General features: G+C 36.9%; 1 protein-coding gene across 14 annotated transcripts in view; it reads left to right on the forward strand.

Annotated features, from left to right (window-relative positions):
- dnah7 (dynein, axonemal, heavy chain 7) overlaps positions 1-13,550 on the forward strand; it is a 359,684-nt gene that overhangs the window by 68,642 nt on the left and 277,492 nt on the right. For all 14 annotated transcript variants that reach the window (XR_011356527.1, XR_011356526.1, XR_011356528.1 and 11 more), the window contains 3 exons: positions 135-281; positions 5,453-6,138; positions 7,538-7,724. Coding sequence is in view for 11 of the 14 variants with exons in the window: in XM_069934600.1 (XP_069790701.1) it covers positions 135-281; positions 5,453-6,138; positions 7,538-7,724 (1,020 nt within the window). In the remaining 3 variants the exon portion in view is untranslated. The remainder of the gene's footprint in view (positions 1-134; positions 282-5,452; positions 6,139-7,537; positions 7,725-13,550) is intronic.

Raw genomic sequence — 13,550 nt, forward strand, 5'->3', positions numbered from 1 at the left:
AAAGGACACTGTTTAACCTGCTGAGTTTCTCCAGCACTGTGTTTTTACTTTTGTTCAAAGTCAAGACCATTCATGGTAAATTATATCATATTACCAATATATTTGAACCTTGTCATTTATTTATTTTTGTTTAGCTTCGTATTGAGAGATTTGAAGAAGAACTTGAAAGCTATGCCAAGCAAGTAGAAGAATTTCCTACTTTTGCAGAGCTATCAGATGTTGGTCGCTACTTAAGAAAGGCTCAAACATTAACTACAAAGCTGAATCAAGCAATGGAGAAGGTACATTAGGGCATAATAGTAATTATGATATCATATCAGTACAAAAAATTGTCAATAAATGTTGGAAACATTGTTGATATCAGTTATTCCACAGCTTGTATATTGCTGTGATTCCTATAGAGTTAAATGGTTTACTGACACTGCTAAGAATTGGAATACAATAGAATGAGGTCCTATAGTGCTCAAGGAATTCTTCTACGGAATAGGAACTTAGGGAAACCGCTTGCATTTAAGTATATAAATGCAAATATTTAGCCATAAGATATAGGAACAGAATTAGACCCTTCAGCCCATCAAGTTAGCATCTTTGATGCCCTTATTAAACAGGAGTCTTATCAGCCTTTGCTTTAAATATACCCAATGACATGACCTCCACAACCATTTATGCCAGTGAAATGCACAGATTCATAACCCTGTGACTGAAGAAACTTCTTTAAAGTGATGCCCTTTTTATTCTGATCCAGTGCCCTCTGGTCCTGGACTCTCGCACTACTGCAAACATCTCCTCCATGTCCACTCTATATCCATCCATTTATTATTCAGTATGTTTTGATGAGGTCTTCCCTCATCCTTCTGATTCCAGTGAGCAAATGTCCAGAGACATCAAAAGTTCCTTGTACTTTAACCCTTTCATCCCTGGGATCATTATGTAAACCTCTTCTGGACCCTCTCCAACATTAGCACATCTTTCCTTTTATATTGGGCCTAAAACTGCTAATATTGTTCTAATGTTTTTTGTGAGTGTTACAGAGTCCAAAAGACCCCACAAACCAGCAGCAATAGATATGCACCACCACACAGGGTTATTTAAACAAAAGTAGTTTTTAATTATATTTGAATAAGAAAACAGAATTAAACTTTAACTTATTATTTAACCTACTTACTTAACCTACCTAACCTACTTAATCACCCCTCTAATACTAAGTGCAGGTGTGTGTAATGTATATTTAAGATTGGAAAAGTTCTGTGGATCACAGTCCAATCTCACTGTTCTTGTACTGTGGACAGAAGTTAGCATTAACAAAGTTCACCAGGCTTTTGTGTTTAACAGACAAATGGTTACCACTCAGGAGGGTTCTAGCTGGTGTTCAGAGAGAGATTCCTTTACCAGGACATCCGCAACTGATTCCTTCTCAATCAGTCTTGCTGACGAAAACTTTCCCCCTTCAGGGTTCTCCAGATGATCCTCTTTCTTTCAGGTCACCTCAGACAGCTCGTCTTCTCATTTGACCAGACAATCTTCCAAATGTTTGCCAGCTTTGTCCTTCTGGAACTGATTTCTGTGTCTCTCCTTTCTGTTTCACTCCCTCCCTCTCTGAGAGCCAAAACTGTTCTGTCCAGCTTGGAAAGATCCCATGTTCCCAGGCAAACTGTATGTTGATACTTTGTTGCCTCTTGCAAAAAGCACTCTGCAAAAGTCCTGCAAATATTCTGTGTTTTAAAATGTGTGTGTGCAAGCTGCTCTCGCAATTCCTTCCAAGCCACCTTTAAATACTGTCACAGTAAGGTGATACATTTTGGAAAGCCAAACCAGAAGGCTGTTTATAGGGTCAATGGTCGGATACTTAATAGTGTGGAGGAACAGAGGGATCTTGGGATCCAAATCCATTAATCTCTGAAGGTTGCCATGCGTGCTGATAGGATAATTAAGAAGACCTATGGGATGCCGGGCTTCATTAATAGGGGGATTGAGTTTGAGTTGAGAGGCTATGATTCAACTCGACAAATCTCTGGCGAGACTGCACTTAGAGTATTGTGTTCACTTCCGGTCACCTCGTTATAGGAAGGATGTGGAAGCTATGGAGAGAGTGAAGAGCAGATTTATCAGGATGTTACCTGGTTTGGAAAATGTCTTATGAGGCAAGGTTAGCAGAGCTGGGACTTTTCTATTTGGAAGATAGAGGGATGAGAGGTGGCCTAATACAGATCAACAAGATTTTGAGAGGCATAGATAAGGTGGATAGCCAGTGCCTTTTTTCCAGGGCAGGAAAAATAAACATCCGGGAAAGTGAAGGAAGGAAAATTTAGGTGAAACATCAGGGTGTCTTTTTTACATAGAGAGTTGTGGGTGCCTGGAATGCCTTGCCAGGTATAGTGGTGGAGAGTGAAACATTTGGGCATTTAAGAGACTCTTGGACAGGCACATACATTTTTTAAAAAAGAGGGTTATGAGATAGGAAAGGTTGAGAATTTTTTTTTGGTCAGCACAACATAGAGGACTTAAAGGCCTGTAATGTTCTAATTGGTTTAACCAAAATTTTGTAAAGGCTAAGCATTATGGATTTGCTTTTATATTCTAGTCCTCTTGAAATTAATGCTAGTGTTTTCATTTGCCTTTCTTACTATTGATTTTGCTATCTACAAGCTCACCTTGAGAGAATCCTGTAGGAGGACTCCCAAGTCCCTTTGGACCACCACTTTCTGAATTCTCTCCCCAAATGGAAAATGGTCTGCTTGTTCATTCCTTTTACCAAACTGCATGGTGATTCCCTGACATGGAGTACAGCACCACATCCTGACCCAGCGCCTCGCTGCTCCACACAAGGGCAGGACGCTTTCCTCCGGAGAAGTTCCAGCTGGCGAGGGAGGAGATCAGAAAGCTGGAGGAGCTTGGCATCGTATGGCGGTCAGTCAGCCCATGGACTTCTCCCCTGTACATGGTACCTAAAGGTTGGAGACCATGCAGCGACTACCGCTGGTTCAATGAGGCCACAACACCAGATCAGTACCCTGTGCTGCTCATCCAGGACTTCGTGGCAAACCTTCACGGGGCAAGGATCTTCTCCAAGTGGATCTTGTGCGGGGATGTCATCAGATCCTGGTACACCCTAATGATATCCCCAAGACCACCATCATCACCCTGCTCAGCCTCTTTGAATTTCTCCGAATGCCATTCGGGCTAAAGAACGCTGTACAGACCTTCCAGTAACTCATGGATGCAGTGGACCAAGACCTGGACGGCACCTTCGTGTACCTGGACAACATCTTGATGGCGAGCATATGGTGCACCTCTGCAACCTCTAGACCCGACTGAGTGAGTTCAGTCTGACGATCAACCCAGCCAAATGCCAGTTTGGATTGGAGGCCATTGACTTTCTGGGCCACAGGATAACCCGGGAAGGAGCCACATTGCAACCCATTAAGGTGGAGACCATCCGGAAGTTTTCCAGACCCAACGTGTCCAAGGGACTATAGGAATCCGTGGGGATGATCAATTTCTATCACAGGTTCATCCTCTCAGCTGCCTTGATGATGCGGCTCTTGTTCGCTCAGATGGCAGGCAAGGTGAAGGATATCACCTAGGATGAGAAGTCAGCAGACCGCCTTCGTGAAGGCTAAGGAAACGCTGGTGGACACCGCTCTCCTGACACGTCCAAGGTCAGACGCTCCAACAGCCCTGACAGTGGATGCTTCTGGAACAGCGGAGTTCTGGAACAGTAGATCGAAGTAAGTTGGTGGCCGCTGGCTTTCTTCAGCAAACATCTGTGGCCTCCAGAACTGAAGTACAGTGCTTTCAACAGTGAGCTACTGGTGCTGTACTTAGCCATCTGCCACTTCAGGTACCTCCTAGAGGGCAGGTCCTTCATGGCTTTCACGGACCACAAGCCCCTGATTTTTGCCTTGGCTAAAATCTTGGACTCTTGGTTGGTCCGCCAGCAGTGTCACCTGTCTTATATCTCGGAGTACACCACAGATACATCTCCAGCAAGGACAACATGGTGGCCAACACACTGTCCAGGCAAAGAATCCATGCTCTGTTGAGGGAAGTGGACTTTGTACCACAAGCCTCCATGTATTCTCTCATTTTATGTAATACCTTATAGAGTGCCTTCTGGAAATTCAAATATCTACTCATTTCCCTTAATTTCTCTTGTTAGTTATATACTTAAAGAACATGAGCAAATTTATTAATCACTTCATTAACTTACAATTTTCTCATACTCTGCTCTTTATTTGTAATACATTCTAGCATTTTCCTGGTGATAGCTGTTAAATCAATCTTTCCCAAAACTTTGGGATGGAAGTCATCAGATCTTGGAGGCTAACAAAAACCTCAACATTTTGTCCAATTATGCTCTGAAATGCAAATTTTATTAATTGTAATTTAACTTATTCCCTCTATCTGTTCACTTTTTCAGGAGGGTTTTTTGTTTTTAAAACCAAGTACCCCCTGTACAAAATATTAGTTCAATTTCTCTGCCATTTATTTCCCAGTATAATTTCTTATGTCTATAATTTGATATAAAGAAGAAACGAGCATTTGGGAGGAGGTCTCCAATCTATCCCTTGAGTCTGCTTCTATCTGTTGAAGAGGTTAACATGGTATATTCTTTGAATGAAAATAGAAATCTAAGACATTTAGGTAGCTGTCACGTGGCATTATTTGAACTCATTTATTTCATTGAAGCTGACTTGTCAAGAATTGATGTAAGAACTTGTTGAATTTTGAAAAAAATATTAAAAACAAAGTCACTTAGAAACCACATAAGCAAATGTATGCTCACACAGAATGGTCAGACATCACCACAACTGGATAGAAGTGTAAGCTATAATATTTAAAGCATTAAGATGTCACAGGAATCAGTCTTGGTCTCTCATATTGATAACCGATAAAAGGGAATATAAAGTATTGAAGTTTAATGATCATACTAAGCCACATTGGGAGGTAAACTGTGAAAAGAGCATGAAAATTATGGGAATGGTACAAATAATATAAATCATTGGAAAGAAATAAGAGTACTAAAAATGTAGTTATTCAGTTTGGCAGAAAGAGTGGAAAAACAATACTTTAAACCAGTAGGAAATTTGGAAATGGTGGTGTACAGAGAAATTTTCACGCACTGGTTTGTGAGACTTGGAAAGTAAGATATAGTAAGACATGAGATAATCAAGAAGGATTGGGGTACAAAAGTTATCTTCCTGAAATTCTGTGTTTTTGGAAATGAAGAGAATCTGATGGTGTGCAGGCAAGGCAGCAAGACAGAACAGACTTCCGGGATCTATTCCATCTTATGATACGTGTGGTCCATAATTTGCTTTGTATTGAAAGCCTTATTCACCTGAAAATAATTCTTGATGTATTATTTCAATCTAATCAATATATACTTCTCTGGTCAGTCATAGTTATGCTATTATGTATTTAAATTGTGTTCACTTTTTCATTGTGGTAGATTGATCAGATTAATGCAGAAGAGCAAGCTTTTGGATGGACGGAATCTCAGTATCCTCAGCGGAAACATACCAGTGATATTCTTCAACCATATTTAAGGCTGTATGAGATGACAGTAGAGTTTAATAACAAATATAATAATTGGATGGAGGGACCATTTACAGAGGTCAACCCTGATCTGATAGAAGTAGATGCAGGAAATTACTGGCGTGGTTTATATAAGCTAGAACGGTCTTTCTCAGATTCGCCAAATGCATTAAAAATTGCCCATACAGTTAAGAAGAAAGTTGAGGAATTTAAGGAACATATTCCCCTTATTCAAGTCCTGTGCAATCCTGGTTTACGTGATCGACATTGGGATACCCTGTCGGAAATTGCAGGATACCCACTCAAGCCTTCTCCAGACACAACAGTTACCAAACTTCTCACGATGAATCTTGAACCTTTCTTGGATCAGTTTGAGAGCATAAGTGAGACTGCTAGCAAAGAATATTCACTGGAAAAGGCCATGAAAAAAATGATGGGGGAGTGGGATGCAATGGAATTTGTTCTCATTCCATACCGAGAGACAGGAACGCACATACTTTCAGCTGTTGATGATGTTCAGATGTTGCTTGATGATCACATTGTGAAGACCCAGACAATGCGTGGATCTCCTTATATACAGCCGTTTGAAAAGGAAATCAGGTACCATTTGTGTTCTTGGTCACATGGAATTTTTAAAGACAAGTTAAAGTTTGAATGCTATTAATAGATATTTGTACATAAAAATTAGCTGAAAAAAACAATCTGCTGGAGGAACTCAGTGGGTTGAACAACATCAATGATAGTAAAGAATTGTCAATGTTTTATAAAACTTTCTTTCCCACTGATGCTGCTTGACCTGCTGAATTTCTCAATCATGATTTTTTTTTTTTCGCTCCACATTCCAGCTTCTGAAGTCTTTTGTGTGGCTCTATGTATAAAAGTGAATTTGGACAAAGCATTTAGGTGAGATAAGCATTTCTTAGTTTATTAACATTTATTTGTAAATAAGCTAAAGAAAACAATAGAGTTGCTTGAACACAGAGTTTGCTTTCTATATGGAGACCTTGGTGAAAATGTACTAACAAAAATATTGTAAGCATTCTGCCTAACATGGCCGTCTCGAGACTCAAGACACTGCCGATGCTGTAACCTTGAGCAAACAATGATAAGTTGGAGGGACTCAATGGACCAGAGAACATTCATCATGGAAAATAGTCAGTCAATGTGATGGGTTGTGAGGGAAGGGAACCAGGTGGGCAATATTCATAATTGGATCAAAACTTGGTGTGGAATGTTAAAAGCATAGGTCCTGGAAGAGGGGAAGCATGCACCAATGAATGGAGTCTGAAGTGAAAGGATCTGGGTTTGGGGGACTGGAATAGGATTTTCAATGACATTCATATACCTTCATTGATCAGGACTTGGAACGGCACCTTCACTGAAGATCAAGAGAAGTTGAGAGGACTTCATTGGTACCCCAGGGGAATACTGGTTAGGAGTGAAAGTTAGTTGATTTCTGGGAAACTGATGGGTGCTGTGAGGTTCAGATCATTAGGAGGTCTTGATTATAAGTCAAAGGGCTTGGAATAGTCAGAGCTTTGTGGAGTTCCTTGGAGAATCATGCAATCAGAGTGATCTTGGAGGGTTGAACTATTTACTTCATAAGATTTCAATTTCAGAAAGCTGAATGAAAAATAGTCACACGATTTCTACCCATTAATTACTCCTCTACTTCCACAGATATTATTTTCTCCCATGTAATTTCTCTAAAATACTTGCAAACCTAACTGAATGTATACCTACCTGAAAACATGGTGGTATTGTGCATTTTAGCACAAATGTAAGGTATCACAGAGGAAAGAAATGGATTTTGCACTTTCAGTTGCATTATTTGGCAGTGGAAGGATCAACGGTGACTTAAATATAACCTTTAAAATGAAAATGTTTAAAATTAGATTCCAGTTGTGCAAAAATCACAAAGCATGAGAAATAGGACTGCGATTTGAAAGCATTATAACCTAAAGTTTTGGATATCCAAACCTCTGTTTGTGTAACACAGATTATGGGAAAGTAAGCTGTTGCTGCTGCAGGAGATAATGGATGAATGTTTAAAAGTACAGGCAACCTGGCTGTACCTGGAACCAATTTTCAGCTCCCCTGACATCATGGCACAGATGCCTGAAGAGGGAAGACGATTTACTGCTGTAGATAAGACTTGGAAAGAACTTATGAAACAAGTTTTACTAGTAAGTTAATATTTAAATACTATTATTATTCTAAGCCAACTAAGTAATAACTAGCTGCAGTTGAACTGACATCAAAGCCTGTATTTATTGATAGGCATTATGTGCTATATTGAAAAAGGAGAGACATAGCTGGTGTAGTGGTTAGCACAGTGCTATTAAGATGTCAGTGATCAGGGTTCAAACCCTGTGTTATCTGTAAGGATTTGTATGTTCTCCCCTTTTTTGAGTGGGTTTCTTCTGTTTGCTCTGTTTTCCTCTCACATTCCAAAAAATATACAGGGTTTGTTGGTTAATTGGTCACAGAGGTGCAATTTGGCAGCATAAGCTCATGGGCAGGTAGGGCCTGTTACTGTACTGTATCTTTCTTTTTAAAATACTTTTATTGATATTTTATAGTATAAGCAATTGAATAATACAATGTGCTACAAGATTCAAGAATTTTTATTTCAAATATTTGCATAATAATGAAATACAGAGCACTATCATGAAAATGAAGTAAAATTTTACAACAAAAAATACACAAGAAAAAAAAAGGAAGGAAAAATAAAATTTCAAAACCCCTTCCTCCAAGCAAAGTTGAAAGTTGTCTTGTCTGAATCAAGTGACATCAACTTGTAGAGGGACAGCACAGCACCAAAAATTCCAGAACACTAATTCTTGAGATAATGATAATAGTCCATAAATGGGCCCATGTCTTTTGGAACTTAATATTTGAATCCTTGATAGTGTATCTAATTTTTTTTCTAGAGTTAAACAAGACATAATATCTCTTAGCCATTGTGTTTGTGTTGGTGGAATATTATCTTTCCATTTAATCAAAATTGTACATCTGGCTATCAATGATGCCTCTATTTATGTTCTGGACCTACCCTGGCTAAGAAGAATTTTGGAAAGATGTTTTGCAAACACTATGAGTAAATCTTGTTAAAATTGGAACCTTGCTCTTTAATTGCTCTTTTTGGATCACCTCAAGATGTTGATGTATTACTGACTTCAATTCAAAGCTGAATTTATCTTTTACTTCATTGATAACCATATTGTATCTCTAAATTAATTTTTAAAAATATTATAATTAATGTTTTAAAATAATTATTGGTAAAATCTGTTCCTCCACATTTCTTGTCTTAAATTGAATACTGCAGAGTTATAGAAAAAAGAGAGAACTGCCAGAGCATGTTTAATTACCTTATTCCACACCCACACTATGCTGCATTAGACACATACATTTAGGCATACGAAGCTGCTTTTTGCTTTTCCAAAAAAAAATGTATACATATTATTTACACCATAAAATAATTCAGAAGTTATTTGAGTCACTTTGATCTTGTCAGAGGAAATTGTGTCCTAACATTGCAATCACTTCTTGACTTGAAGAAAGTGACTTTTGAATCAGTTCAATAGAACCTTGTATTGTCTCTTCCATAGTTTTCACTGAATTTACTGGAATGCATTCATATGGTTCATCTATTCATTTCACACTGAATCTAGTCATTTTGTCTTCTTATCATTTTAATTCTCATTTTAGGGGATGGAGGTCGTAGGCAAGCTCTCTGATATGTTCCATGTATGGTTCCCAAATTTGTTCAAACTTTGTGACTTTATTTTTTAAATTGTATGTTATTTTTTCCAACAGAATACATTTATTCATTTCCATGTACCATTGCTGTATACTCATGCTCTCTTCCATTTTCCAAGTTGACATTTTTTTGCTATCGCTAAGGCAGTCATAATTAATTGTTTTTGCACTTTATACAATCTGAGGCCTAATTCTTTACTACTTATGTTAATTAAAAGAAATATCTCTGGTTTTTCTGGTATGTTATTTTTTTTGTAATTTTATTTGGTATCTGATTTAATTCTTCCCAAAACGTATTCATTTTCGTACATGCATGTAATGTTGTTCCCCTTTCCTTATTATAATGAAAACATCTATCTGAAAATGTTGAATCCCATTTTTTTAATTTTTGAGGAGTAATATATACCCTATGTAACCAATTATACTGTATCATGCGTAACCTTGTGGTTATTGTATTCTTCATAGTTCCAGAACATAACTTTTCCCATACTTCATTTAAAAAAAATCTTCGTTTAGATCTTTTTCCCACTTCTGCTTAGGTTTATAGTTTATTTCATTTTCCTCATCTTGCAGCTTAATGTACATGTTGGTTATAAATCTTTTAATTATCATGTGTCTCTAATCACATATTCAAAGCTGCTTCTTTCAGGTAATCTCAAGCTGTTTCCCAATTTATCCTTTAAATAAGCTTTCAATTTATGATATGCAAACATTGTACCATGAGTTATTCTATATTTGTACTTCAACTGTTCAAATTTTAATAAATTATTTCCCAAAAAACAATTTTCTATTCTTTTGATTCCTTTTCTCTCCCATTCATTCTCTAAAGGAAAGGTTGTCTATTGTAGAAGGGATTAGTGGATTTTGCATCAATATAATTTTGGTATTTGGTAATTCGTTTTTTTTCCTTTTTAAGTGGATCTTCTTCCATGTATTAAGTAAATGATGCAGTACTGGTGAGTTTTTATATGGCACCAGCTTTTCATCCCCCTTATAAAGTATATATTCCGGTACCTTCTATCATAGGCCAGTCTTGTTTTTCCCTTGTCTGGTAAAAATATGATAAATACCTTAATTGTGCGGCTCTATAATAATTTCTAAAATTTGGTAACTGCAAACCACCTTGATTATACCTCTCTGCTAATTTATCTAATGCTACCCTTGGTTTCCTCTCTTTCCACAAGAATTTCCTTATTATTCTCTTTAGTTCATTAAAAAATTTCTGTTAAAGGAATTGGTAACGTTTGAAATAAGTATTGTATTCTTAGGAACACGTTCATTTTAATGCAGTTTACCCTCCCTATCAACAACATTAGTGGTAATTCTTTCCAATGTTCTAAGTCTTCTTTATTAGTGGCTGATAATTTAGTTTGTACAATTGGCTTAAGTTATTATCTAACCTGATCCCTAGGTATCGGATTGCTTGTGCTTGCCATTTTTTAAATTCTGTATAGTCTGTGTTACTCATTGGCATCACTTCACTTTTATTTGCGTTGATCTTGTACCCCGATATTTCTCCACATTCCTTCAATTTCTTATGTAATTCTTTTACTGATACCTATGGTTCTGTTAGGTATACTATGATGTCATCTGCAAATAAGCTGATTTTATACTCCTCCTTCATTTTTATCTCTTATTTTATTTTCTATTCTTATCAGTTCTGCCAAAGGTTCTATTGCTAAGGGGAACAGTGAGGGGGATAGTGGACATGCCTGTCTAGTTGACCTACTTAATTTAAAGTGACTTGATACATATCCATTTACTGTTACCTTCGGCAATGGTCCATTATACAATGCTTTAATCCAATTTATATATTTTTCTGGTAGATTGAACTTCTGTAATATTTTAAATAAGTAATTCCACTCTACTCCGTCAAAGGCTTTTTCTGCGTCTAGAGCAACAGCCACTGTTGGTTTCTTATTTCTTTGAACTGCGTGGATTAGATTAATAAGTTTATAGATATTGTCCGCTGTTCATCATTTCTTAATAAATCCAGTTTAATCTTATTTGGCCAATCTGTTTGCTAATAATTTTGCTATCATCTTATAATCTGAGTTAAGTAGAAATATTGGTCTATATGATGCTGGTGTTAATGGATCCTTCCCCGTCTTTGGATTTACTGCAATTATTGCTGTCTTACATGAATCTGGCAAGTTTTGTGTTTCTTCTGCCTGGTTCATTACTTCCAGGAGAGGAGGAATTAATAACTCTTTAAATGTTTTATAGTTTTATAGAATTCTATTGGAAATCCATCTTCTCCTGGTGTTTTATTGTTCGGCAGCTTTTTTTAATATATCCTGTACTTCCTCTACTTCAAATGGTTTTATTAGTTTGTTTTTTTCCTCTTCTTGCAATTTCGCCAATTCAATTTTAGCTAAAAATTCCTCTATTTTATCATCTTTCCCCTCGTTCTCTGATACAATTGTTCATAAAATTCCTTAAAATTTTCATTAATCTCTGTTATATGTAATTTGTTTGTCCTTTTTCCTTTATGCCAATACAGTTCTTTTAGCTTGTTCTGTTTTACGATGCCAGGCTAATATTTTATGTGTTTTTTCTCCCAGTTCGTAATACTTTTGCTTTGTTTTCATTATGTTCTTCTCCACCTTGTATGTTTGTAATGTTTTGTATTTAATTTTTTTGTCTGCCAAATCTCTCCTTTTCATTATATCATCTCTTTTCACTAATTCCTTTTCTGTACATACTATCTCCCTTTCCAACTGCTCTATTTCCTGATTGTAATCCTTTTTCATCTTAGTCACATAACTTATTATATGCCCTCTAATGAAGGCTTTCATTGCGTCCCATAATATAAATTTGTCTTTCACCGATCCTGTGTTTATTTCAAAATATGTTATAATTTGACATTCAATAAACTCCCTAAATTCCTGTCTTTTAAGTAGCATGGAGTTTAACCTCCATCTATATGTTCTTGGTGGGATGTCCTCCATTGCTAATAATAGGGTGAATGATCTGACAGTAGTCTAGCTTTATACTCAGTTTTCCTAACTCTCCCTTGAATATGGGCTGACAACAAAAACGTATCAATCCTTCAGTAAGTTTTGTGCCTACTTGAATAATATGAAAATTCCTTCTCTCTTGGGTGTTGCTTCCTCCATATATCCATAAGTTTCATTTCCTGCATTGATTTAACCATAAATTTGGCTACTTTATTCTTTTTACGTCTTTTGTCCAATTTTATCCAACATTGGGTCCAAATTAAGGTTAAAATCCCCTCCTATCAATATATTTCCTTGTGTGTCTGCATTCTTCAAAACAATATCCTGCATAAACTTTAGATCCAACTCGTTAGGCGCATATATATTGAGCAAATTCCAAAATTCTGAGTATATCTGATACTTTATCATTACATACCTCCCTACTGGATCTATTATTTCTTCCTCTATTTTGATTGGTACATTTTTGTTAACTAGTATGGCTACACCTCTAGCTTTTGAATTATAGGATGCTACCGTTATGTGTCCTACCCAGTTTCTCTTTAGTTTGTTATATTCTGCTTCAGTTAGATGCGTTTCCTGCACAAATGCTATATCTATTTTTTCCTTCTTCAATAAATTTAGTAGCTTCTTCCTTTTAATTTGGTTTTGTATTCCATTAATGTTTATAGTCATATAGTTCAACATGGGCATCTTATATCTTGCTTACGCCTCTTCGCCACTTCCATCCCCCTTTTCATCTCTTAGTTTTCTCTTATTACACTTAATGTACGACAACACATTTAAGACATAAAGTGCCCCCGCAGTTCCCACATCCATTAATACCTTAACCCCAAAAGATCCCCCCCCTCTGAGTTGCCCCATATCCCTTGCCAGGCAAACACAACTCCCCTTTTCATTTGGATTGCGATCTTGTTCGCAACGTTAACTAATTTTGCAGTGACGTTTATTCCCCCTCTACCCAGCCTTCTCCAGAAAACACTTCACAAAGCTCTCTCTTTTCTCCCCCTTACTCCCTTCCTTCCCTTCTCTTTTCTTTCTTTAGTTCTTTACATATACATTGTTTTTACATCTTTATATATACTTTATCGCAGTTTTTCATTCTTGTTACATCTCTTCATCTCTTCTGTCCTGCAAATGTTCTGCGAATTCTTCCACTTTCACTGGATTCGAGAACAGTCTGTTTTGCTCCCCGGGTATAAATATTTTAAGCACGGCTGGATGTCTTAATATGAATTTGTAACCTTTTTTCCATAAAATCGATTTCGCTGTATTAAACTTCTTCCTCCTCTT

This window comes from Narcine bancroftii, chromosome 4 (assembly GCF_036971445.1).
Source record: "Narcine bancroftii isolate sNarBan1 chromosome 4, sNarBan1.hap1, whole genome shotgun sequence".
Lineage (NCBI taxonomy): Eukaryota > Metazoa > Chordata > Chondrichthyes > Torpediniformes > Narcinidae > Narcine > Narcine bancroftii.